Source organism: Epinephelus moara, chromosome 21, assembly GCF_006386435.1.
Source record: "Epinephelus moara isolate mb chromosome 21, YSFRI_EMoa_1.0, whole genome shotgun sequence".
NCBI lineage: Eukaryota > Metazoa > Chordata > Actinopteri > Perciformes > Serranidae > Epinephelus > Epinephelus moara.
In genome coordinates this window covers 31,289,803-31,317,478 of record NC_065526.1, presented here as the reverse complement: position 1 = coordinate 31,317,478, position 27,676 = coordinate 31,289,803, and the positions used below count along the sequence as shown (strand labels likewise).

Genomic DNA, 27,676 nt, shown 5'->3' with positions numbered 1-27,676 from the left:
GAGATCAATGATGTGTAACTGTGAGGGATCATGGACGTTATAATTGGACATGCAAATGCCTACGCGCATGTATACCTGCTGTGTTTATGGAAAATAATAAGTCAGTAGACCACTTAATACACATTTTGTGATGTCAAATTCTCTCAAGACAGAGCAAGATATTTTTTGTCCAAACTGGTTTTTAATATGGAGATACTGAAAGTACAGCTTACAACAAACAGACATAGACTTCTGATATATATATATTGCAACTTAAAGTTTTAGTAACTGAAAAAGTGTTACAGATATTACATTTGGACCAAACAACAATCATAATATACACAAAGCTAAAGGTCAAAGGTCACACACAAGACCATGTCCTCACTGGGTTCACAAACACTGCAGCTGTGCTTCTGGTTCGACAGGACAATATAGTGAAAAGTGAATCACAATGACATCAGTGAGTAGTTTATCTGAACCACAAGATGGGGGACAAAAGACTTAATATTCCCCACAGAAACACATTCAGTTTGTTGGCCTTGTGTGCTCTCGCAAAGCAAAACTAAAAGGAAATAATCTTTTAGATATGAAACAGACCTAGGTTGGGAGCATTGGCAAAGAAATTAATTTTGGTTAGCTTGAGCCTCCTTTGGTGTCAGTGGATCAAATTTGGTACATGGCACAACACAATGAGTACCACATTGTTTACATACTGACATTCATGTTATTTGAAACAGATCTTTAAGTGTACTATCCTATGACTCACACATTAGCTAATAATATCAAATTAGTTCAAATGTGGTCAATCTTATCTATCTGTGCCTGTTGCTGAAAAGAGAAAAAACTCAAAATTATTTTACCCAGGTCTGATATGATACATTGATACAACGGGGATACTTTTTTTTGATAGAAGGTGCATCAAACTATTAACAACTTCAGCCAAACAAAGGTAGTGTCACTTTATCATCAAATCCAGCAAAAACTGGACTATGTTACTTCTTGATTATTTTCATTTTATTTGTACATTAGCTGTCTCCTTTTTTTTAACACAACAAGACCAAGCTGATTGACTCACAACTTTCACATACAAACATATTACTCTGACTATCAAACTGACAGGCTACTGGAAATGTATTAAGGAAGCAGTACTACGCAAATGTTCATACAGTTTCACCAAAAGGTAAACATTGATTGAAAACACCAGAATGTTAACCAGCTGATTCCTCTTAGTCGAGTTATGACCCCTCACTAGACTCTTCCCCAGCTTCCTCTGGGGCTCTTGGATCCATCTGAGATCTCTTGGGTGATTTTGTCGACTGTGCTGACTCATTCTCTCCTTGGCTGCCAGCTGTTGGGTCATCAGTTGGCTCGTTACTGGTGTTGAGGAAGGCTTGGTACTGGTTCCAGAAGCCTGCTGAGCTCCTGGTGGCAGGAATGTTCAAGGAAGTCATAGATGTAGAAGAAGGAAGTTGGTCAGCAGAGGAACGGCTACTCCTGGCAGGTGGGCGTGTTGTTTTGGTTAGCACGCCATGGTGCTTCATGTGCCCCTGGAACATAAAGCATTCTTTAGCAATTCTTTACACATAAAGAATTTTATATTTTAGATCTTTAGTTCTGCACTAAAGCTTTAAAATATTGTTTCAATCTTCTAAAAAAGCATTGTACTACAGTTACTTTGCCAATATATCCATACATCTCGTCAGTATAGTTATTTTTATACAATTTTCATACAATTTTTTCTTCACCTTCAGTCCACTGCGACTGGCATACTCTTTTCCACACTCAGCACAGCAATAGGTCTTCTTCTCTGGACGAGACATTGGAGATGGAAGGGCTGGGGCAAGGTTGATGGGGACAGAACCATCCAGTGCTTCAATTGAAGCCAGTCCACTAATCTTAACACCTTCCACCCGGTCCTCCCTTCCAAACGAACCAAAGTGAAAGCTCTGACGTGTCTCCCTCACAAAAGTGGCAGCTCTCTGTGATGCACCCCTTACTTCAACAGTAATAGTGTCAGCAGTCTCCGAAGTGGACGTCATGTTGGAGTCATCATCAGGCACAGTTGCTTGGTCTTGCTTTGGTGTTGCTGGTGTGGAGGACTGATCTTTGTCTTCTTCCATGGGTTCTGGTGATTGGGGCCTTGGGGAGACTGACTCTGATTCCAAGGTTGGTGTTGCATTTACATTAGAAACATCTTGACTTGGGATGGGGTCAGAGGAGGTACTGGGACAGGTGTAAGCAAAGGGGTCACCAAGGGCAGGTGTGCTTTGTAAGTCCTCCAGGTTTGATCTGGAGCCAAGGAAGGCATCGGAGGAGGTAGGTGCTTCATCCTCTCTGCAGTCCAATACCATAGCATTAGATAACACCGTGGTTTTGGTGACAGAGGAGGACATTGGTGAAGGGGTGGCTTTAGGAAGATGGACGTCAGCAGTGGCTTGTTCAGCTTGGTTGTCGTTGCCAACTGGGGAAGCTTGAGCTGTCTGCTGGGAGGCTGGCAAGGGGGCACTGACACAAAGAACAGGGGGTTCTACACTGCCTGGTGGTGGAGTTTGTGTGGTGGGATTCATGAAGGGGTCAGGGCTAAGGTCAGCAGGGGGGATGAGGTCTGGGCTGGAGGACCCAGATTTACTGGGGTTTTTGGTAAACTCAACCGATTTCGTACTGCCAGATACAGGGACTGAACCAACTGCTGGAGTTTGAAATGGTGAGCTTGGAGTTGGGCTCTTGGATTGGCCTGCTAGAGGAGGTGTTTTACTTGAGACAGTATTTGGGTCAGTGGGCTGGGATTGTGATTGTGACAAGGGTTTGGCATTAGATTCAGCTTGCATCTCATGTGCAGAATCATCTGTGCCATCTGTGGGCAACTGTCCACCAAGGTGCATACGAATGTGGTGCTGGAGCACTAGGGCATTAGTGAACTTTCGCTGGCACAGTGGGCAAGAGTTCTGGACACGTGCATTAGGTGGTCGAGCATGATGGGTGGCCAAATGTGACCGCAAGCTGCCTTTGGTTGAGAAGGATCTGCCACATATCTTACATGGAAAAGGGCGTTCTCCAAGGTGCGTAGCCTGGTGCAGACGCAGTGCTCTAGGACAGCTCAGAACTCGTAGACACACTCCACACTGATTGGTTGTCAGGTTACCAGCTGGACCTGTGATGCTTAGTGATGGTAGCAAGCCCCCCGCCATTGCACTTGCTCCATTGGCACTCATGCCCAGGGCAGCAACCATCTCATGGGTGAAGTTTGAAACAGAAGTGGAAGCGAGAGTTGAAGATGGTGGGGACGCCATGACGTACGTGGTCGAAGTGCTGGCATTTGTGAAACGACTGTTGGCTGAACTTGAAGAGGTAGTGGCACTGCTAGATAACATCTCAAGCATGGAGGAGGAAGGAGAGGATGATGTCCAAGGAGAAGAGGAGCAGGGTGCCTTCTCCAGCTTCTCCACCAGCCTCTGCAGCTTGGAGGTTTCAGATGTAGGAGTGGAGGTAGCCATGGAGGAGGGCAGGGAGGATGGAGTGGTGGTGGTTGGACCTGGGACTTTAGGAAATGAAGAGAAGGGGAAAGAAAGCTGAGAATGGCTGGAAGAAGCAAGTTGGTGGGAGCCTGGAGTAGAGGGTAGTGGGGTGCGTAGCAAGCCCAAGGCTGGATGGTTGTAGAGGGATGGGTGTGCTGCAGGGGTAGATGAGGAAGTAGAGACAGATGGGAAAAGGAGCTTAGGTAGGTGGGCTAGCTGGGAGTATGCAGCAGGAGAAAGCATTGGGACGTGAGGGGGAGTGTTCTCATCAAAGTGCTGTTGTTTGGGACCCTTGAATAACCCTGTGATGGTGGAAGACGAAGACAAGGAAGGGTTGGATAGGAGGGAGGTAGCCAGAGAAGACGTGGAAGTTGAGGAGGAGGATGAGTGGGATGAGCCAGAGGTGATAGAGGCTGCAGCGGCTACAGCTGCAGCCCTATTGAGCTGCAGGAGAGAGTGGGAAATCAAAGCCAGGTCAACACTAGGGGGCAGGGGTAGGGTGGAAGGGGTAGATCCTCCAGAGGCTCCCAGAGAAAAACCAGTGCTAGTACCACTGGCCTCAACATTATCTCCACATGTTTCATCCTCAGGCCTGCATTTTGGCTTCTTTTGTATCATATTCATGCCACTAGTACTGCTACCACTGCTCATGGTCTGTCCCATTTCTGATCCCCCAGTGGCCCCCAATGCTACCCCAAATAAAGAAGGTGGCAGGAGTGAAAGTGAGAGCTCCGGGTTTTGCTCACGGTGGCGTAGGAAGTGCACCTTGAGGTTGCCTCGTGTGGTGAAGCGGCTGAGGCATACTGGACACTGGTAGGGTCGTTCCCCTGTGTGTGAGCGTAGATGTATCTGTAGGGAAGAGTCACTGCTGAACATTTTTCCACAGAAGCGGCAGGCATGTTGGAGGCGGCCAGAAGTGGTGGAGCTGGAGGCAGAGGAAGAGTCTGTTCCTCCAGAGAAAGACTGCAGAGCATTTGGGGAGTTTGGCACCATAGATACTGTTGTGGGGAGGGATGAGTTTAGGAACCCACTCACTGAAGTGGTATTTGGAGATTTCTCATGAAGATAGCGGTTGGGCAGTGCTAAGGACAAGGCTAGAGGATAGGTAGAGGAAGCCATGGAGATGGCAGCAGAAGAAGAGGTGGAGGGAGCTGAGGATCGAGAACTCACCCTCAGATAACCATGAGGCCCCGCAGTCCCTCCTGTCCCTTCCATCTGGGGCTTGTGGGGCTGCAGGATTTGAGACAAGGAACTGCTTGGCTTTGTGGGTTTGTTAGCTCCCTGAGAAGGGAGCAGGGAGGAGAAACATGCCAGGAGAGGCGCAACAGAGGTGGATGGCTGAGGTGCAGTTGGCTGGGTAGTTGGGCTGGCTGCCCTTTTGCTACCTTCCAGGCAGAGCTGTGGCAGGGGAGGGAGAAGATGCTGGGAGGGTGTATCTATGGTATAGGAGGCTCCTCCAAGGCGTAGCACCTGTCTACAGATCTCCTCTGTTATTTGCATCTGATGGATTTGCCTTTGCTGTAGCACCCGGAGCTCCTCCAGGATTAGGGCAATGCTCAGTTGGGCCCTAGAGGGTGCAGCTGAGGCAGATGTCACTCCTGGGCTGGGAGTGGGGGTTACAGGACTTGGGGGGCCCTCAGGAACACGGCTGGGGCTTCCAGGGTGTGGTGGAGGACACAGGGAGGCCGAGGAGGATGAGGAGGAAGAAGAGGTGGTGGTGGTGGCTGACAGCCCCAACTTGGGAGAGGCCATGTGTGCACTTCGGGAAGGGTGGATGAGGGCACTTGCAGAAGACGTAGCAATGCAGCCAGACAGTTGGAGGGCAGGAAGATGCTGATTTTGAGAAGAGAGGGATGAGTCAGGAAAGTCAGGAGAGAGGGAGGGCTTTGGGTCTTTGAGCTGCTGGCTCGGTGAGCAGGATATCGGTGGATCTTCAGTGGGTAAAGGGGGGGTCTGAGAGCCCTTGAAAGATGAATGGAGAGTGATGGGCAGCTGGGAACTTTGAAGAGAGGACGATGGAGAGCACAAGGGAGAATCCAGCATCAATTGAAAGGAGTGTGACTTCACTGCCAAGTTGTCATCTACGAAAATTGAAAGAAGAAAATCTACATGTAATTTTTATCATTGTTAATGGTAAAAAAATAATTAAGGTTTACATAATAGTCTACAATCTTTTTTCTATAATATAGCTTTTTAAAAAGACTATTTTGCTACTTTTACTATATTAATCCACATTTCAGGACACTTAGAAACAACTTAAAAAAAAGAGCAGTAAGATGTAAAGGATGCTATTATAGAGGGCTACTTGATGCCTAGGAAAGGGAATAATTCAGTTGTCTGAGAACAATTGTAACCTCTAGGCTTCATTTCCACCTCCTTATCATCCACCACTGCTTACCTTCCCTCTTTGTCCTGTCTATCCTCATCAACTGCAGCCTCCCGACCACTGTCACCACCACATACACACAAAGTCATGTAACACACACACACACACACACACACACACACACACACACACACACACACACACACACACACAGATTCCACTGATCTGCAAGAATACACTGCTCACCCGTGGAGGAGCCTACCTTGTTTCCAGGGCAACATGCACAAGACAATGGACTTAACCCCCCCACCCAATAAAAAGAAGCCACATCCACACTAAGACACTCTTCCATCCCTGCCCCTCTTTCTTCATTTCTTCCCCCATTCAATCTGTCTTTCTTTCATCTCCTTAAGAGCCCTTCCCCCAGTAGCCCTATGGGGTGCGAAGAGTTAGGTCCTGGTTGGGTACTGGACACTGTACTGGGTGCCTGATTGGCTGGCAGACTTGACCTTAAACACTCTGAGGTCACATTCCTGATACGGTTTAGGGCCAGGCAGAGGAAGAGAGGTGGCGTGCAAAGAAAACAAACAGCCCCGCAGACAGACATAATGACTCACAGACCATCAACAAGCTAACTTAGCCCCAAAAATCACAGAGAGACAGATGTGAAAGCACATACACCCAGTATACCTGTCAATGCACAACACACAGATACAAAAGAGCAAACACTTTGTATGCACAGGGCTGCTCGTGCACTTGCTAACACATACAGAACTTCTGTTTGCTGGAAAGCTACAGTTTTATGACACAATGTGGGCCCTACTCCTGTAACTGGAGTGAACAAACAGACACAAATACACACACTTGCGTGCACACCCACACACACACACTTCTTCATGGGTATGTTCATGCTTCAGTGCCCAGCAACAAAGCTGAAAGGGGACAATGGGGTCTAATGCTATTGCAGTTTGAACACCTTATACAGTGCCTCACAAAGTTTCTTTTCCCCGACCTTCTCATGCTCATCTCTTTGCTTCTACCAAACCTGTATCTTGCTTCTCATAACACATTTTCAAATTCAATGTATTTTATTTTTCTCCAATTATTTCTCTGGGGATTAACTGTATATCCCACCATTCTGGGTGGTCTGTTTCTTTGAACCTGGCAGTGATGAAGAGTGAAGACATTTGGGTTTTACAGGGCAAAGAAAGCAGCAAATGGCTGCAACCACACAGAATGAATTAAAGACTGTCTGTGGGCCAATTATTCCAACAAGCCTTGCTTTTCTTAGTGTTCAAGTATTACATAATGCAAATTAAATAGATTCAACTGTTTAACAAGTGAGGTAAGAAACCATTTTAAAATAATAATGGAGACGAAATGATTAATTTCTAATCAACAACATTAAAAACAAATTTTAAGCACCCATAATGACATTTCGGTATATGATTTTTACCATATGAGGTTGGACAAGTCATCCTAGGTCACAAGTGCAAAAAAGCATCAGTTAAAAGGCCCGCATTAGAATGATACACAAGACATATCATAACATAATAAACTGTCAGTATTAGCTGTTAACTGGCACAATCTCTACAATGTTGAGAAAAAGTGAATTATTTGAACTCTAAACATCCCATTTAATGTAAATCCAATCCCACTGAATACCCAGCATTCTTTTGATATGTAGACTATTTCTCACCATGCTCAAGTATCCGACAGGCACCGAGGGTCAGGTTCATAAGCTGCTGGGGTCGTTTCTGTTTCCGACGGGACATGCTTCAGCAGGATGGGACCGACGCAGGGGCGCATTGGCCAACACACAACTTTTATTCTGTCTCCCTGCACACTGAAAAAAGTAGGTATCTAAATTACTTAGAGGAAAAAAAGGAAGAAGAACTAAGGTATCATCTCCAAAACTGTGACAGTGGATCCTCTGGACTGATTAGTCTCAATGAAGCGTGTCCACGTTGGTGGCATTGTGGTGCAAAGAAAAACAGAGGTGCCAAAGAGGCATGTGTGACAGTTTCTCTCAACATGTCTCCCTTTTCTCAAAACTCACCGTTGGCCCTCCTTCTCCACACACACATACACACACACACACACACACACACACACAGCTCACTTGTTCATCCACTACTTTGCATTCAAATGGCGAGTGAACACCCCTTCTTTTGAGCCAAGAGTCCACTGCCTCTCTTTAGTAAACCCTCATACATTGACGCTCAAGTTCATCACATAAAGGCCTTTCCCTGAGCTTTCGATTACTCATATGAGCATATAAAATCTGAACCTCACTGTGTGTTTTCCTGTGCCGAACAGAAGGAAACTCTATGCACAGGTGGGCGCAAAAGCCAAAGCAGGCTCGGTTAAATGATATCTGCTTTTTTCTTGACATTAACCCAAACATATTGTGTCAGAGGCCACCTTGTCACACGCATATCCAAGTCTATTCAAGGTGAGTGAGGTTTCATGGTGCTCCCGCCACCTCTAAAACAGGCTCCTGTGTGAGCTCAGTAAACAGAGCGGCTGAAATGAGGTGGAATTTGCAACAATGGCGTAGAGGGAGCACAGCTGAGTGAACATCACCCTCTCAGAGCCTCTCCAACACATAAGGCCACTGACTGGAGGCACAATGCTCCCTTTTCACCCTCATCCCGACTGCTTACCACGTGGAGAGAGGTAGTGAAAGAAAGACACAGCCAGAGTGAGGAGGGAAATAATTTTTCACCCGGGCCCTGTGACACCCCACCCCCCAACACCCTCCCACGTCCTCTCTGTCTCTATGAGACTTGGACAGAATAATAAAATGCATCCGAGGTTTGATATAAAGTCGGAATGTTATAGGTCCTGAAAAGGTAGCCTACCAGTCAGATCTGGTAATGATTTGTGTCTGAATTATTTAAAATAGGTCTTCCTTTGTTGGACAGTGGAAGAGCCATTCATTTAATATGATAGTTAAACTCCGGACTTTTATCATATCTGTAGTGGAACTGGATACTCTTCTATGCAAATCGAACAGTGGTTTCCGTACAATAGGCTATAAAATGATTAAAAAGCGAACAATTAGGCTATAAACATGCGCGTCATCGCGTGATCGATAATATTTTGTCAAAGAGAAAGAAGTGATAACTCTCATAGTTATCAAACAGTCAAAACAGATGGACTAATATCGTTGCTTTTATAAAGCAGAACTCCATTGTGCCAACAACGCACTCGTATTTTTCGTGCCATCTTGCCAATATGTTCGCGTATACGACGGTCGCACGTTTTTACACCAATGTTTTGAAACAAGCGCAAAATACGGCGGTGAGATGCGCGTCCCCGCTACTGTACGGCGACCTGTTGCACGCCACGCGCGCTCCCACATCATAACAAGTTATGATTCATAAAATATTATGACTTCTCGAAAAAATACAGTCCCGGATGTGCATTTCCCCCACAGGCCGCTCGTCGCCGACATAATCGCAATAAATATAACACAAAAACAACTTACCATGTTTGAAACGATGATTTTTGGCAGCGATATTGTGTAATGACACGGGGGAAAGAGCTCAGGAGCTTATGTTGGGTAAGATCGGCTCCGTCTCTCAGCCGGGACACTGGCGCAGCAATTCCCTATTCACTCCCAGGGATGCGCAGTCGGACAGCCGCATTTTTTTCAATTATTTATCTCCGTCGTAAAACGCGTTTCTTTCTCTTATGACAAAGGGTTATTATGCCTGAATGTATTTACTCATAGTCCACTGGCAGGAGGAGAAGCAGGGGCGGTGCAGATAGCTGTACTAGCTACACGGGGAGGATTATTTTTCTTGGCCGTGCGTGCTGCTCTTCCTCCTCTCTTTGTATTTGTCGGGGCCTGCTCTTGTCAGGCCTGTCTGCGCTCTCTGCGGTACTGTCTGTCTTTCTGTCTGTCTGGTTAGCTGGCTAGCTGTCTGTCTCCCTGTCTCTTATAATTAATGGCCCTCGCCGCCAGACGGTCCTCTGGGAAACAGTGACCACGGTTACCTCCACATTGGCTCTCAGTGTGCATCTCACATAGGAGTGCAGGCCCGGGCACACACACCTCTAATGCAGGGCTGAATCAATCTGACGGTGATTTAGGATTTAGACAGATGTGCATGATTGCCCCCCACCCCCACCCCCACCCCGTTGTCATAAAATAATCAGAATTAATATTTTTAATATTTTGATTTTTAAAATCACATTTAGTCTCAGTGATAACAAAAATTGTTTCAAATGTTAAGTTATTGGCATTTTACGTGGTATAAGGATGCAGTGGGTACTCATGCCAGTCTTTAATTAGGCCTAGCTATTTTGTGTCTAATTTAACAGCCAGAATTACTCTGATTGTCACCTAGTGCAACCATCTTCACAGTCAAAAGCAGGTACTTGGACCTTTTCCCATCACATTTTGGTCAACTGGAGACAATATACAGCAACTTAATAGAAATGAATAAAGCCAAAAAATAGGTCTGAAGGGTGTTTACATTCCAATGAATAGCTATAGCATCCCACCTGGGTTTGTTATGGATCACTGCAAAAAATATATGCATTTTTAAATCAGTAAGATAATCAGATTTAAAATCTAGTCTGACTTGTATGGAAGCTCATAGAGGACTTTATTAAAATGATCATCTAAACTTTTAAATGAAAATGAGGTTTCATATGTGTTATTTCAGTAAAAATGAAAATGCAATAATCCATTTTGTATTTTTATTTTCACATACTTGTATGGGCGTTCTATGACCATAATGAAATAAAAATGGAAAAACTGTTTGATATTTAATTTTCAAATTCATACCCCGTTTTAAAGTGGGCAATATTCAAATGTTAATTCAAATTTGAACATAAAAATGCAATATAAACAATATAACCTGATTCTCCATTTGTGCAAGTAATATTTAACTTAAAACAAAAATGCCATTTTATAACAGTTTGAAAATGATAACGGGATTTCACATTTCCTTTTTAAGGACTTAAGCCTCAGTTGTGCTTTCCACATGAAGAAACATTTGGATCTTTTATACTCCGTGCAAGTTTTTCTTCACTGCAAACTGATATTCTCCCAAATAGTAGGATGCAGTGTATCAAAAACCTGCGTTAACATGCGTCCAGGTTGTTAGAAAATTTTGGATGTGCATGGACAGGCGAAAACACACTATACAAGACCCCCACAAAGGATGTACCTGATTCTGTGACGTCTCTTTGGCCATGAAAACACTTGTGAATGCACTAAGCATGAATCAAGCTTTAGTCTGCTGTACAGTTGACAATATTCAATGTGATAAGGTAAAAAGCGCCCCAGTCTATTGCATTTTCTTTAACATGTCAGCATGCCGTTTTGGTGTCAAAATGAAAATGCAGTTTGTCAGTATTCTCATCGAGTTAGGTCTTCAGGTAGGATATTAGTTCAAGTCACAGGATCGCTAAAGCCATCAGGATTCATCCTCTGGGGATCAGGAATATCTGCACCAAATTTCATGTCAATCCATTCTATAGTTGGCGGAACATTTCACCCAAAACCAAAAAAGTCCTAAATCTGTTAGGGCATTTTTACAGTGATCACTCATTCATTTACTCAGCCCACTGTATCTGTTGCTGAAAGGCGACCAACTGTGGTGATGGCATATCAGTGTCTACAACTTAATTATCTTGGTTAAGATAAGTCACCCACTTCCTCCTCTGCAGTTCAGCTGCACCACATGAGTCTGCTTGAGAGTGTTACAATCTTTTGTGCAGGGTACATCAGTAGCCTGCAGTGTCACAGGAGCAGCCCACTATGGTATCTGTCAGCTAAAGATGGAGCTGTGGCGGGACAGGCAGCCTGGTTAAAGAACATCTTGTTGCTTGGACAATTTTCCAACTTGACAATCTTTTGTTTTTGTTGATTGGACGCATTGTCTTATCAATTCCCCACCACGTCTCCTGGCACACCATGGCTGACAGGTTCTGTGGTTTTACATCAGTAAAGCCACTAGGTGTCTCTCAAAGACAGAAATTGTTGCAATTAGCTTGAGTACCTTATATTTAAATAGGGCAAAGTTCCATTCAGTCATTTTAATAATTACTTTAACCACAAGTGTAGATAAAGCACATGTTGTTTTTTAAACAATCAAGTAAAAGTAAAAATCAACTAACAGTAAAAACATGTAACAAGCAATGACATTTATATTAATTCACAAGTCGGCTAATGTCCCCCTAGAAAACTTCAGCTTGTGCTCAAAGACATCTTCAATTGTACAGACAATGTGATTGTGTGTATTCACAAATATCTTGAAATAAGAAACTTGTGGAGCATGATTATAGTGGTTTGGGTTTTACAGCTGACTTAATTTTCCTACTTTGTGAGATAGGACTTTATGTATGTAGGACACCTCTGGTTCATGAGGCAGTTCAGAAATGCAATGCAGTTAGGCGTAACATGCGAGAAGGAGATGATTCAGTCTAAGTCACCATGCAAGGGGTGTGATGAAAAACTCCCCCAGAGATGCAGTTCCCTTTTTAAACCACTTATCAAATTAATTATAAAGCTGTCTCTGCCTGGGAAGTGTCTGTTAGCTTGTCCTGAAACTCTCTGAGCTTCGTCAGAGGCTTTTTGCAGCAGGGAAATGCTTCCACTGTGTCCCTTATGTCCCTCCTGATGAAAATATAGATTAAAGCATCTATCAGAGGACTAAGATAGACCAGAGCACTGGTCAAAACACTGGAAAAATCCCTGAATGTGTCCTCCTTGTCTGAGGCATTATCACTTTTGAGAGCATAGTAGAGGTTTCTGAAACAGAAGGGGAAGAACAAAACTATGTATGTCCCCAACACCAGGCTCAGAACCCCCAAAACTCTCCTCCTGTTCTTCTTCTCATGTCTCATGGCTGTGCTCTTGTTGAGGGCTTTCCACGTGGCTATGAAGAAACCCAGAAGAAACGGGGCAGGGAGGAGGCAGATGATGGAAAACAGCAACAAGGAGAATCTGGTGTGAATCAAGAAGATATAATCCAAAGAGGAGTAGGCCAGTGAAAAGATCCACGTGCAAACTGAGATCAGGATGAATAACTTTGCAGTGTTCATAGTGCGGTACCACACTGGACAGGACACCAATAAATACCTCTCTGCAGAAATCAGCAGCATGAAACCCAAACTGGAGGTCAGTCCCAGGCGGACAAACAGTCGTGCGATGCAGCGGGCCCTGACGAAGGGGTGGAAGGTGGCATCAAAAAAACGACTTATGATAAAGACGACTGTGATCCCAATCTGAATGAGATCTGACAGGAGCAGGTTTATGGCAAAGATTGGAGTGGCTTTGTCCTTCTTGAGTAGACACAGAAGAGCGTAGCAGGCTAGGCAGACTTCAGGTAGTCCTACGAAGAATATCACCCAGTCCACCACAATACCCATGGTATTTGTATAATACACAGGGTCATTTCCACAGAGAAGTGAAGTATTTCCATGTATCCCAGTCATCTGGCTGTTGTTGGACATCCTTAGCGTATCAACCTTGATGCTTGCAGCGTGGCAGTTTTTCACAGTGAGTTATTGAGTTAGTGAGTTACACACAGACAAACACAAAAAATAATTACTCGTAACCACACGCCATGCACAAATATTTGTATCTTTTATATTTGCAAATACTTAACTTTGCATCTTCGCTTTTTGCATTATTTCCACCTCTGTGTCCTGCTAGATTCAGTCGAGCAGTCAGAGGTTTTTAGTAACCTTTGATCCACCCTTTTCATGGGAGAGAAATTATGCAAACCAGAATGGTACCTCTGTTGGAGAATATGACTTTATGAATGTACTGGGGAAGTCAAGTCTGTATTTTGTTACATGTTAAACAAGCACTGGAGTCATGACAACTATCCTAAGGTGATAATATACAAAACAGGTTAGCAGGTGACGCAGAAAGACAGACCAGACGTTTGAATGACCTCATCTGTTTATATCTCAACTGGAAACACAGAAGAAAATTTTATTTTTATTTTGCCAGACCAGTCAAGGGTTGAACCCACACACATATGATATAGACAGTATACACACAAACAATGAATGTTACCATATACAAACATACAAATATACTAGCACAATGTACCCTATAGGTACCCAGTACTTACAAAAATACTTGCAGTGTAAGTTATTTCCCCCTTCGCCTAAAATACCCTGTAAGTACCCAGTAAAATATTTAGACTACAGTATGTCATTTCACCATTCCAAATACCATGTAAACTGTAAATCACAGGCTGTATTATAGTATCACTGCACAATACATTAAAGTGAGACTATGCAACTTTGACTGAACACCATTCTTTCAAACTTTACATAGTCTCACTTAAAATTGATTCAGACATCCTAACATCGCACTGTAGAGCATAACACGATTCAACTCAACCTTATAAAAATCTCAACTGACAGACTAACAACTAGATGACATAATTTTATTGTTCAATATAACATGTCTATCCCTTAGGAGGGGGGTCAGGTCTTTTCCAGGTGCTTGACAAATAAACCTCATGTTACACACAAATGTGTTTCTTTGTTAGATTATCTAAAATATGCTTTTGGCTCATCGTATAATTTCATTAGTCAATTTTTTTAACATTCAAAATTCCAGAGGATGATTAGCCTAGCCTGATATGAAGACTGGAAGCAGTGGGAAACAGCTTGTCCAAGTACGTCCAAGTACTGCCTATGTGAACCTTTTAAGCCCACTAATTAACAGGTTATATCTTGTTTGTATTACCAGTACAAATACCAAACTGTAAAAATGACAAGTTGTGGTTTTACTGGGAGTTATGTGCAGGACTGATTCTGGCTAGATGGATTTTTGGACATTTCTTCCTGCTTCCAGTCTTTATGCCTAGATGAGCGAAAAGGGAGCTTCATATTAAACAGGCAGACATGTGGCATCGACCTGTTCACCTAACCCTCAGTAGTAAGTACATTTTCCAAAATGTCTCACTATTTGTTTCAGTGGTCTTCCTTAGTTATCCTAATATGAGAAAAGTCAGATGATCAATTATTAAAATTCATCCTGAGGGGGACATGAATGTCTGTACAAAATTTCTTGACAATCCATCCAACAGTTGCTCAGACATTTCACTGAAAGCTACAAAATTCAGCCTCACGGGGGCGCTAGAGGAAAAGTTAAACAATCTCCAGAGTTAACAGGATACAGTATCTACTTGTACAGTGTATTCTTTTTTTATTCGGTCCCTTTACATGCAGTGGATATCCTGTACTTCCTTTTTATCTTGTTGCCTTCTACCTGGAGCATTTGTTAATCTATGCTTACAGTATCAGCCTGAAATAGTTTTTAAGGCCTATGGAAAAAACACTGGTCTCTCAAGTATGTGAAACTCATCTTGCAAGTTTGATAGCTTGGAAATTCACAGTTAAATCCTCAAGGTAGTGAAAGTAAACCAGGGCTCCTGTGTGCGGCAGCAGTTAAAGATGTACATGCCCAAGTCAGGAAAGACCTGCACCATAGACAGAGGGAAAATGATTTTTTTCCCCACTCACAGTGTCTTATAATATGTATTGAGTAGGACCACTGCCATACAGTTTAAAAAGATGAGGTAGAAAGAAAATGTTTCATTTGACAACATAAAAACAACTGAGCTGATGTCATAGTGGTTTAATGTGAACAAACAGTATTCACTAAAAATAAATGAGACAAGTCTTCTGAGAAGAGTTTACTTCAAAGTTACCTAATAATTTTCCCCACGCCCTCCTCCCATCCCAGGGTCATGTGACCTCCCTGAGTCCAGTGGAGACACCCCGGGGAGGTGAATCTGTTGGGATTAGCCTCCGCAGTCAACAAACGGACGCACAACACACACGCTCTCCGATGGCCACAGCCTGCAAACACCAGGGCTCCAAGAGGTAGGAAATCCCACTTTTGTTCTAGATATTTATCTTAAATTCTCATTTCATTCATTTGAGATGAACATATGTGAGTCGGTGGTTAAATGTGTAAAAGCAGAGCACATGTAGAGAATAAATCAGGCCAACAAGCTGTCAAGGATGATCTCCTGATCCCCTGTGCTTGGGTCTGAGTCGAGTTAACATTCATCTGGGGTCATCTGCCACCATTTACCCTAACTGTGATAGCCAGCAAGGCTTTTTTTGTTTTTACATATTGATTGCCTGCTTCCTTCCCTATAGTTATGAGGTGTTATTTTTGTCCAACCTCCGCACATTTTCCCAGTAATAGTGGTTGTTAAGTGTTCTATTCATAGAGCACGGTAGGCAGAAGCCCAGTAGACAGGATTACTGGTCTGTGTGCACAGTTGGAGTGAAACAAGGACTTCCCCCTTGTCACCAGCTCAATACTAGCTGTCTTATTACTCATCATGGCATTCTTACATGTAACAGCAGCATGTAACTTGTGGCAGCATCTTTCATTTGGTGTTTGTGAGGGCCAACAACGTGATGTCTGGTTACATTTTCTCAGCAGGTACAATCACTGACAGCAAACCAAATCATCAGCATGTTTTTGATTTTATCTCGTGTGTATCCAGTGTTTAGTTTTTAGACTTGTGTGACACACACAAACACACCAGGGACCCCCCATCTGCTCACTATGGCATCCCTAGACGAAGAGCTGACCTGCTCTGTGTGCCGAGACTTCTTCAGCCAAGCTCACCCCCTGCCCTGTGGTCATAGCTTCTGCCCGGCCTGCATCCGCGAGGCCTGGACCGTCCAGGATGAGGGCAAGAGTCGCTTTACCTGCCCCCAGTGTCAGGAGGAGCATGGAGAAGTGCTGTGTGACTGCTGCCCACCCGAGGCATCAGAGGGGCAGCCAGTGTTGGCTGTCAAGACCTGCCTGAGATGTGAAGTGTCGCTTTGTACCGAACACCTTCAACCCCATCTGGAGAGACCTGCGTTCAGCACCCACCTGTTGGTGGATCCACTCGGGGACCTCTCCCAGCGAAGGTGCCCAACACACACAGAGATACTGCGCTACTACTGTGCTGACGAGAGGGTGTATGTGTGTGGTGACTGTCTGCTGGATGGAGGGCATGCTCAGCACAAAGTGAAAGCCCTGAAACAAGTAGAAGAGGATCTGAAGGTCAGCTGGACAACCATGTGTGTGTTTATTTTTGTTTGTGTATGAGTGTGTGTCTGCTCATACATGTGTGATTCTACAGGTTATTCTCCAGACACTGCTCAGCAAAGCAGAGGAGAAGCTGAAAGATGGAGAGCGAATCCTCAAAGAGCATGAGAGTATTGATTCAACCATGGCTGTGAGTGAAAATACATAATGCAATGTAGTGACTCTCTCAGTAAATGATCTGTACACCCTGTACTGCTTAATTTATGACCCACAAGGGATCCCAAATTGAAATCCTTTCCATGCATAACCCTCTGACTGGCCTCAATCTACAGATCAATTTTTCAATTGGATCAGATGTTTTGATTATGTCTCAATCACTGAACTGGCACCAACCATCAATCTTTGTTTTCAGGACTCTCTGAAGCAGGATGAAACCCAGGTGGAGCGGCTGGGCTCAGACCTGCAGGTCCAGGTGAGGAAGCTGGTGACTGATCTGAAGGAGATCACCAAGAGGGAGAGACAGCAGGTCATACAGCGTGTGCATGAAGACTGCTCCAAGGTGAAAGGGGACATGGACCAGGTACTGAACATCCAGCGTTACCTGGCCTTGCTGCTGGCAGAGACTGACCCCTTCCTGCTCATCTGGGTAAGACTTGCTGCTGAACAGATACTCTGCTATACATAGCCACCGCAAATAATATGATACCGTGATGTCAGTTGTGGAAATAAACGTTTTAACCCAGCTGAATCAGTTCTCCTTCAGCTAACCACACTAGTGGCAAGACTAGATGGGCGAAAATAATGGTCTGTTGGTCGGTCCACCACTTTGGTCCAACCTTGAATATCTATTGGATGGGTTGGTATTACATTTTGTAGAGACATTTGAGCTTTGCAGAGCATGAGTTCTACTAACTTTGGCTGGTCTGACTTTTCCTCTAGCACCACCATGAGGTTGACATTTTTGGTTTTGAGTGAAATGTGTTGACAGGCATTCATGAACCCTTCAGGATTTCCCCCAAGCGCCATCATCTGGTCAAATTTAGATTTGCCCATAACTTTGAGTTATGATTAAATGCACCCAAAACCAACATTCCCATCGGCCTCAGCTGTACTCTGTACTTGGTGCTTATTAACAAATGTTAGCTTGATAAAATGCCAAACTGAACATGGTAACCATTACTTTTGCTAAAAAAATATTGAAATTGTTATTGTGGGCATGTTGCCAAGTACAGAGCCACTTGTCTTGCTGTAGATTTTATAGTCTTGTTTGTTAAAGCTCTAGTTTCCCACCTGTGTCTTGGTAAGTACCAAATAAAAACAACTTGCTGGTATTTACTGTGTTGTCCTACGTGGCATATCTCACCTCATCTGACACTGAACAGACGACCATTTTCATAAGTTCTTCACTTTGCTGTGAACAAAGGGGACAAATTCAAAGCCCCTGAAAACTTATTTTTCATTATTTCTCTGTAACATTAAATATGGATGAGAGTTTAAAGGAATACTTCACCCACAAAAGGATCATTTGTGTGTCAGTTATTCACACAGTGTTACCTTGAATTTGTGAAGAAAACTGTTTTTCGCATGCCTCCACAGTGAATAAAGAAACCAAAAATAGAGAAATTCTCCGTGAGTCAGAGTAAAAGGGGAACTTACTATGTAAAACACTTCTGCATGCAAATAGCACACATCGGCAAGCACATGTGGTCAAACTCTGCTCATGCATTCCATTGAGCAGAGCTCAAATGAACACGGCTGCCCAGATTTGCGACTGGTCCGAGTGTTTTAAATATTCACGTTTTAGTAAATATGCATGTGTTTGGGAAGTACTGAGCATACGACTGGATAAATGAGACTTGGATTATGCTGCATGAGTTGTGTGAGAGTGTGTTAACAGATGTTGTGATGTAGTTTGTCTGTTGTTAAATGCGGACCCCCTGTACTCCAATTTCTCAATATTTTTCTCTGTTTTTTGATTCTTCATTCACTGTGGAGGCATGCAAAAAAAACAACAGACTTTTCTTCCTGAATTCAATGTGGCACAGGGATTATTTGATATATATGGGTGTGGTTTCAAACTGAGTCCAACCTAGTGAGAAGAAAACAGGCAAAACAGCACAGACAGTGTATCTTGTGGGAAATAACCAAAACTGTTTAACTTTGACAATTATAAGGTGTTGATATAGGACACTATCACTAATGGTAAAACGTTGATGGGCTCCATTAAAGGCTCATCAGAAGATGCTGTCGTCCAACAGTTTTAGCTTATTATAGTATATTCTTACATAATATATAGCAAAACCACAAGTATGTTTACTACAAATATTGTAATTATTGTTGTATAAGCTCATATATTGTGGAAAAAAGATGGTACGTATCTACCTAATAAAATGTACAGGGCTACAGAAGTGGTTAATTATATGTTTGAGTGAGATTTTAAATTTGTGTTTATTTACATTCTAATGCAGCCGGACAGATACACAGGGACATTGTTATATTTTCAGTAAATTAATTGTTCTATGTCCTCACTCTTCTCTCCTCAGGCCTTTCAATCAGATGACACAAAGTAAGTCCAGAACAAGTTAGTGGAGCTAGGTGTGTTGGTGTGTGTGTATATGTAGGCAGTCTTTGTATGTATGTTATGTTATGAGATAGAAAAGACAATGAGACATAAAACCAGGAAGAAAATAAGCCTTTAAACAAGATAGTTTTCAGTATATGTTGTGCTCTTGTATTCTAGGTTATTAGCTGACCTGAACAACCCACTTTTCATCCCTGATGCCATAAATTTGGACAGAAAACACATCTTGGAGGACATAGAGAGCAAATATCGAGGATTCATCACCGGCACCCTCCGCTGCCTCAGTGAACTCAAGAGGGAGCTCTGTAAGTTGCAGATGGGTGACACACACCCACCCCATTTATTGAACTTTCTTAAAGGAGCCGTGTGTAGGATTTGGTGGCATCTAGCTGTGGGGTTGTAAATTGTAACCAAGTGAAATCCCTTACCTTCACCCCTCATCATCCAAGCATGCTGACAGCCTACGGTGGCCCTCAGACAACATATAAACATGAAGGCCCTCTCTAGAACCAGTGCGACATGGTGATCTCCATGGAAGAGGACTTGCTCCCTATATAGATATAAAGGGCTCATTCTAGGCAAATGAAAACACAACATTTCTTGGTTTCTGGTGATTGTACACCAATGAAAGCATACTTATGATTATTGTATTCCATTTCTGTTGATAGATTCCCCTAAATCCTTTATTTAAGACTTTTAAATAATTGGTTTCATATTTTTGAAAGTGTGCTTTTTCGCTTTCTTAGTTCGATGCCAAGATTGATTCCACTTTCATACTCGTTCATTAAATATGAAGCTACAGCCAGCAGCCGGTTAGCTTAGCTTAGCATTAAGACTGGAAACAGGGAAACGGCTGGCCTGGCTCTGAAGGTCTCCTGGCTTTGCTCCATATTTGCAGGCTCTGTTTTATCCACCAATGTCAGTTAGAAGACAACTGTGTGTATTTGTTTTGTTTTGTTTTTTTACTTCATTTTATATCTCTCACACAGTAACCAGTCCCTTGTCTCTGGACACTAACACGGCCCATCCTTTGTTGAGCATCTCTGACGACCTTCGCTCAGTGACACGGGTCAAAAACCGCCTGCCCTGCGCCGCTCACCCTGAACGTTTCGACCACTGGCCGCAGGTCCTCGCCGCCCAGACCTTCAGCTCTGGGACACACTACTGGGAGCTGAAGGCTGAGGGATTCTGGGATATTGGTGTCTGCTATAGACGTATTGGACGGAAGGGGAAAGAGGGCAATGCCTTTGGGAACAACAAGGTATATATGCCACCTACAGTAGCTGTTAAGTTGACAGCACCTAACCATTTAAATATGATGCATATGTCACAGTTAATTGTTTGGTCTATAGGATATCAGAAAATAGTTGAAAATGATTCCCAATACAATTTCCCAAACTGCAATTCTGATTGCTTTTTTTGTCTGACCAGCAGTCTCAAACCTAAACATAACCTGGTCTACTATCAGAGACAACAGAGAAAGACAGCAACTCTTTACATCCTGATTTTTTGTTATTTTGCTTTAGAAAACGACTGACCCATTGTTTTAGTTCTAGTTTGAACCCAAAGGAAAACATGTTCCATAATTAAAATGTCTTCGTTAAATTCCCAGGTGTCATGGAGCTTGACACAGCAGCATGACAAGAAGCTGGCTGCCTGGCACAACCGCAGGAAGACCCGCCTCACGTACCAAATGACTGGCAACCGAGTTGCTGTTGCCGTGGACTACGGCGCAGGCACCATCACGTTTTCTGAATTGGGACCATCAAACAATCTGACCCACCTCCACACTTTCACCACCACGTTCACTGAGCCGGTTTGCTTGGGCTTTGGACTCTACAAAGCTGAGCTCAACAGTCACATTACTATCATCAAAGTCTGAGGTGGAGAAAATCCCACCGACGGGCACCATGCTGGTTTAACTTTGACAAAGTCATGCAAAGACAAAGGGGTGTTGGTTTACTTCCTCACCTCTGGAGCCACACAACATGGAACTTTGAGCCGCTCTGATGTTTCTCTCCCCTCAGATATCAGCCTCAGCTCATCTGTCCTCATTAAAGAGACAAAACCATACTTTATAAAACTGTGATCGACTGATATCCACATGGAAATATCACAGATAACTGAAAATGGAGCGTTCAGTGAGTGAACATGAAGGGATCCTATAGTGGGACAGCAAATGAAGAGGTTCCTTTTAAGAGGGGCAAAAAATAGTCCTTGTTGACAAAATTGCACTGTTAATATGTGTTTTTCATTCCCCTGAAATCATACTGTAGATGACTGATTTTAAGATATTACAATTGTGTTAAAGAAGGTTGTAAATGTTGTTTTGATGTCAGAAATAATTTTGTCAGATGTTTTTGAAACTAGACATTAACTCATCCCGTCCTTTGTTAAGCATCTCTGATGGTCTGCCCCTGTTTGACTGAAAGCTGAATTTTGTAAAAACATATTCATGTGTGTATTAGTTGTATCTTTATCAGGTTGGTTTATGTATTCATACACTCAAAAAAACACTAAAATAATGTCCCCACAGAGAAACTGATGCTATATCGTGTGAATCCAGTCTGATTAGTCTGATCTTTTTTGATAGGAGCTACCTTGCTTTATAAAGCATTGGTGGAGTTTCCCATGAAGGTGCATTTGATCCTTTTTAAACTCAGCTTGAAGACACAAAAAGGAATGACTGATTTGATTGGGTATTAAAGAAAAAAGGGAAAACAACTGCCACTCACTCGCTAACTTTGCTCTTTGAAGCAGCTCAGATACCCAATTATTTTCCCATTTTCTTTATTTCAGTATAAAGGTGAGTGGGCGGATGGTACATAGAGGGTGAGAAAGAAGCAGAAGGAAAGGGGGGTGGCACAGAGAGAGAGAGCGGGAGAGGGAAAAGCGAGAGAGAGAGAAAAATCAGAGCATACTCTGGCTTGGCTACGATCAGACTGACTACCTTGCTGTGAAATAATGTGATAGGGTAGCAAGAGAACGGGGATTTATTTTTGACCACACAACGGTACTCCAGCCTTGAGGAAACAATTGTTTTCACCTGATATGGAATACAAGATTGTTCAGAAGGAAACAGGTGATCATCAGTTTTTTTTATTGACTTAAAATGCTAGGATTGTACTGTACATTGAAAATAGGGTGATTTTAGAGCACTTGTTTTAAGAAGAATAGTTGGTTTGCAATAATGTGAATCCTTCTCCAACCAGAAAGCAGCTGTATTTGTGTGCAATTAAATAAGTTTCATCAAAGCTAAGAAAAGGATGTTTTGACACATGCTGTTGCTCATCTCAGTCAGAGATATGTGAATGGTGTCTTAAGATGTACTGTTCCAAACCTAATGGCATCACATGAGGTCAAAAATGACTCTAATCCCCAATTAAACATTTAATTTTTATGAGTTAAACACAGAAAGGCTGTTAAACATGGAGAGAAAATAAAAGAAAAATGCAGAAAGCAAAGGTGACATTTTTTTATGTATAGCTACTAATATTTGTGTCCGTAAGTGTGAAACAAAAGCACAAGTGAGAGAGTGTGTGTGTGTGTGAGGGAATTCGTGTCGAGCAACGTTGGAAGGGAGGGGGGTACGTGTATGAGACAGATGGTCACTCAGTGGAGTTGTTCCCCCACACCCTCTCTCTTTCTCACTCCCTTCTGGGTCCTACATCCTTTCCCTGTCACCTCTCCAGAATCTTACCTCATCTGTTTTTTTGTTTCCTCACCTCTCATCAGCATCTTTTATCACCCCATCCTTCCCTCCATCTGCATCAGTTATAGTCTAAACTCGGATCTTCGCACACTTCACTGCACCTTGTCTTTAAAAACCTTTCTTCCCTTTTGCCAGCTAACTTCTCCTCTGCCTTCTTGTCAGGTTTTTTGCTGAAGAAATCAACTTGAAAATACCAAGAGATTTTTTTTTTTTGTGATTGTCATTCTGGCCCCTGCTGACACAGCACGTAGGACACTGAAGAGATTTGGGATTTGTGGGGGCAAACAAGAAAAATACAGACAGAAAGGGAATGATTGACAGCTATGGCCAATGAAGAATTCTGAATATTTTCTGAATATTATCCCATCTGCTGGTTCTTTCGCTGCCTGGGTGCATATTAATATCCTTCAGTTGGTACCAACCAAAACTACATAGAGGTTAATAAAGTTTGAAACATTTTCACAAAGACCATTTGTTTTTCCGTAGCATGTTTGTTTACATTTCAAGTTGTCCAAAGTGACACTTCTCTACATCAAAATCAATCAGAGATAATCGACTAAACATCCCAGGTTCAGTCATGCACCCCAGGTTTGTCACCGTCAACCTCTCCATACTGTTGGGTGTGCTCCTGTTGTGGGGGCTTGTGGAGTCTCAGGGCCAGAATGACACAGAGCCTATCATCCTTGAGGGGAAATGTTTGGTCGTGTGTGACTCCACTCCTTCATCCGAGCCTGCCGGTAACGCTCTGGGCATGTCGGTCCGCTCTGGCTCCGGACGGGTGGCCTTTTCTGCCAGCCGCCAGACTAACCACGAGCCCACGGACATGAGCAACCGCACCATGATCATCTACTTTGATAATGTAAGTATGCTTATGTGTCTTTGAAGGGGAAATATGCCCTTTTCCAAAATTCATACACGTTATTCCTATGGTTTAACAGTCCAAAAATACTGGTAAACATGAACAACTCTCTCCCACATCTAAATACTGGAATCCTAAAACTCAAATTTGTGAGGTCATCAAGAATAAAGTCTGAAGCTGCTCCATAGACAGAGAACGGTGAGAGATGTTCTAGATGACACCGAGAGCACCCAGGGGAATGATCTGAGTATATGGGTACATTTTCTGCTTCACAGCTGAGAACACTACAAAATAATAAAGCTAATTTGGGTATAAAAAAGAAAATAAACTTTCTGTAGGTCCGCAAAATCACTTTCCTTTATCGTCTATGGAGCAGCTCCAGACTTTATACTTGATGACATCACAAGTTTGAGACATGCTTCTCCGGTTTCTGGTTTTGAGAGAGAGTAGCTCATGTTCACAAAAATTGATTGAACTTCCCTAGGCAATGGAAATACCATACTGGAGATCCCTAATTTAGGTGGTGTTCTCCTTTAAGTTACAGTAAATAGTTTTGAAGTTCAAATAAAACCCGTAAGGATATTTTTACAGTGTTATTATAAAATAAAGTTGATAAGTTTTCCCCTCCTGAAAGCTGTACTCCAGTATTTTGTAGTCAGTCTTCTGCCAATGAGATGCATATAGAATTAGAATTCTGACAGCGAGGAAAAATGCTAATAAGGTAAACATTGAACTTTTAGACTCACAGCGTAGTCGTGCTGCATTTTCATGGAAGTTATGTGCTTTTTTTGGAAATGTCATAAAGATGACTCAGTACTTTGGATCTGAGCTCAGACTGCATGGACAAAAAGAATGACCCAAGTGCCGTCCTCCTTTTTCTCCCTCCCTTGGTGTTGCATCAGATTTTGGTGAACGTTGGCACTCATTTTGACCAAGAAAGCAGTGTCTTCCTGGCACCAAGAAGAGGCGTGTATAGCTTCAACTTCCATGTTGTAAAGGCCTACAATAGACAAACTATTCAGGTACCACACCTCAGTTATGACACTAATAGTTTTTTTTGCAGTCGAGTGACTTGCATTCTCTAATCCCTTTGTTTGCTCTCTCTTAGGTCAGCTTGATGTTGAACGGCTGGCCAATGATTTCAGCTTTTGCTGGGGACCAGGATGTGACCAGGGAAGCTGCAACAAATGCCGGCCTGGTGATAATGGAGAAGGGGGACAAGGCCTACCTCAGACTGGAGAGAGGCAACCTGATGGGAGGCTGGAAGTACTCCACCTTCTCTGGGTTTTTGGTCTTCCCCCTGTGACTAAGGTGGTTGAGGTGTTGGAAGCGTGATAGGAGAATTGGTTAGAGCAGTAGTGAGAATGAGGTGGAGAAAAATTAAAGTTGTTGGAAAGGAAAGGAAGGCTTAAATCTGTAACTCTTTAAACAGTGCACTGAGGGATGTGATTTATGCAAAAATGAGATGAAGATTGTGCAGATCAAAAATCATTCTGACTCAAGACCAAAAAACAGGAGTGGAAAAACATTCAGTAAAAATGATTTACCTGTGGATTTAATTTGCTCTGTTTCTGTGAATAAATATTTGTTTGGTTTGTATAAGAGATACTTTAAATGTGACACAATTATGAAGTAGCCATGTGCAATGTGGGCTTCTGTGCAAAGATTTTTTTTTTCATTCTAAGTGTTGGAAACATTGCTGTGCTCCACATGGCACCCTGTCTAGCTAACAGACTTGCCAAACTTGCCCTTTACTCTGCTGTGTCGTACGACTGATGCTCCTCTATATGCCTGTTAATCTCCTGCAACAAATGTTTATTTACACAGAAATTTCTATTGAGGAGAAAATATTGAAATTAAATAAAGTTGGCTCAGTATTTAAGGCTTTTATGTGTGCATTGTCAAATATTTCTCTCCACAAACATTCTCAGACACATTATTTTATGAGTCAATGCTAGACGAACATACAGAAATAATTGAGTTGATAGTGTAATATTCTAGGGACGTGACGCAAAACAATATTTCTCCCTCCTCTTGTGGTCTGCGTACCCAGTGCCACAGCAGCTGTTTGTAAATATAGCTCCCACCAGCAGAGTTAGCGTTGGCGTGGACCAAGCAGACCAGCATGGGGCAGAGTGTAAGTGTGGTGAATAGCGGATACTCCTCACCGGGCCGCAGACAGATGGAGGCCTTGGCGAGCAGGCAGGCTCTTCTCTACAGGGCTGCCATGGATGAAGTGTGGTGTACTGTCACATGTTGTCACTTACGCTTCCCTGGTTTATAACCATCTCTCTCTTTCTCCATCTCTGTCTGTCGCCCTTGTATCAGACTCACACTTGACCTTTGTTCCTGTTCAGAAAATTAAGGCCTTTCCCAAAATTTTTGATTTTTTGACTAGGTAATTTCAAAGCTCATACATCTTTGTAACATTTAAGTTGAGGAGAACAGAAATAGTAAATATGATATAAAAATCAAAGCTAGATTACCAGCCATGCAAGACTGACAAATTGTTCTGGGACCCCAGACCCAGACCTGCAAAAGCTGCAGGACCCTGTGCAACAATTAGTTTGTAGTTATGTCATTAATATTCAATATATCAATATTATTACCTGATCTTGTGGCGCTGTTCCTAAGAGAGGTCCTGTATCAAATCTAGTTGTGACTTTAATTATTTCATCTTATTTTTTGCCTACGTAGTGCATATTATTAAATGCATAAATTCATTTAATGTAGGAGCTAATTTCTGCCCAGGTACCCCCTAGCTTGATAACCTGGTCATCCTTTAAATAAAAAATGACAGGCTAGGTTAAGATAGCAAGTGCCACCTATATAAAAACAAAAATGGGAGGGAGAAACTAACTGCTGTATCCCAGAAGAAGTTTAGATGGAATATTGTGAATTTCAGTGGAAGATATTATGTTAGACTGTTTGGAGAGCGTTTGGCTGGAAGAGTCTTAGTAGATATTTTATTACACCTGCTCAGAGGTGTCACCACTCAGGCAATGCCAACTGCAGGAGGAATTGTGGCTCCCAGAGGGCCACCTATTTTGAGCCTGTCCAAAAGTAAATGCTTTTTGGAGTGAGATTTATAGAGAATTAGTGACTATATTTAGAATTTAAGTGGGATGAACTACATTTTTGTACTTTACTTTCAGCACCTACAAATATTAAAACAAAAATATTTATTTAGATACTGGGTGTTGCTGCTACAAAAACAATTACAGAGAAATTGCTTCAGCCAGATGCCCCATCCATAGACAACTGGTATGATATAATTTATGAAATCTTTGTAATGGAAAGACTCACCTTTTCAGTGAGGCTTCAGGAGATTAAATTTAAAGACATTTGGAAGAAGTGGATAATTTATATTTCCCAAAGATACCCTTCTTTTGTTTAAATTTCAGAACTCTTAAATACTTTTAATTCTATTCATTTATTTCAAATGCAAAAAAAATCCCATGTTCTATGTTTTTTTCTACATTGGAAAAAACTGAACTAGTGGTTCACTGTGTAAAAGTACCTCACTAAAGACGAATATGTGACTGTTATTAAGTGAAACCACATAAAGGAAAAAAAAAAAAGCCAAATAAAATAAAATAAAATAACATAAAGGAGCCAAAACGGCTAATAATCATATTTCAGTGCGCGGTCAGTAGA

General features: G+C 42.6%; 2 protein-coding genes across 5 annotated transcripts; one reads left to right on the top strand and one right to left on the bottom strand.

Moving 5' to 3' along the window:
• Positions 1-637: 637 nt before the first annotated feature.
• On the bottom strand, positions 638-9,872 carry sall2 (spalt-like transcription factor 2). 3 transcript variants are annotated; one of them, XM_050033511.1, is made up of 4 exons: positions 9,314-9,870; positions 7,520-7,666; positions 1,725-5,575; positions 638-1,526 (listed from the first exon to the last, which is right to left on the bottom strand). In XM_050033511.1, the coding sequence occupies exons 2-4, from the start codon at positions 7,593-7,595 to the stop codon at positions 1,215-1,217; spliced, it is 4,239 nt and encodes a 1,412-aa protein (XP_049889468.1). In that variant the 5' UTR covers positions 7,596-7,666; positions 9,314-9,870; the 3' UTR covers positions 638-1,214. The 3 variants fall into 3 exon arrangements, with proteins under 3 accessions (XP_049889468.1, XP_049889470.1, XP_049889469.1); XM_050033513.1 differs by lacking the exon at positions 7,520-7,666 and having other exon boundaries at positions 9,314-9,872; XM_050033512.1 differs by lacking the exons at positions 7,520-7,666; positions 9,314-9,870 and adding an exon at positions 5,893-6,163.
• Positions 9,873-15,507: 5,635 nt separating this feature from the next.
• Positions 15,508-25,898, top strand: cbln12 (cerebellin 12). Of its 2 annotated transcripts, XM_050032637.1 has the most exons (9): positions 15,508-15,693; positions 16,332-16,882; positions 16,962-17,057; positions 17,280-17,513; positions 19,411-19,433; positions 19,608-19,753; positions 20,438-20,709; positions 21,061-22,530; positions 23,323-23,737. In XM_050032637.1, exons 2-8 carry the CDS (start codon positions 16,394-16,396, stop codon positions 21,328-21,330), a joined length of 1,530 nt encoding a protein of 509 aa, XP_049888594.1. In that variant the 5' UTR covers positions 15,508-15,693; positions 16,332-16,393; the 3' UTR covers positions 21,331-22,530; positions 23,323-23,737. The 2 variants fall into 2 exon arrangements, with proteins under 2 accessions (XP_049888594.1, XP_049888595.1); XM_050032638.1 differs by lacking the exons at positions 15,508-15,693; positions 16,332-16,882; positions 16,962-17,057; ... (2 more) ...; positions 19,608-19,753; positions 20,438-20,709 and adding exons at positions 24,922-25,041; positions 25,128-25,898 and having other exon boundaries at positions 21,328-22,530; positions 23,323-24,019.
• The last annotated feature ends 1,778 nt before the right edge of the window (positions 25,899-27,676 follow it).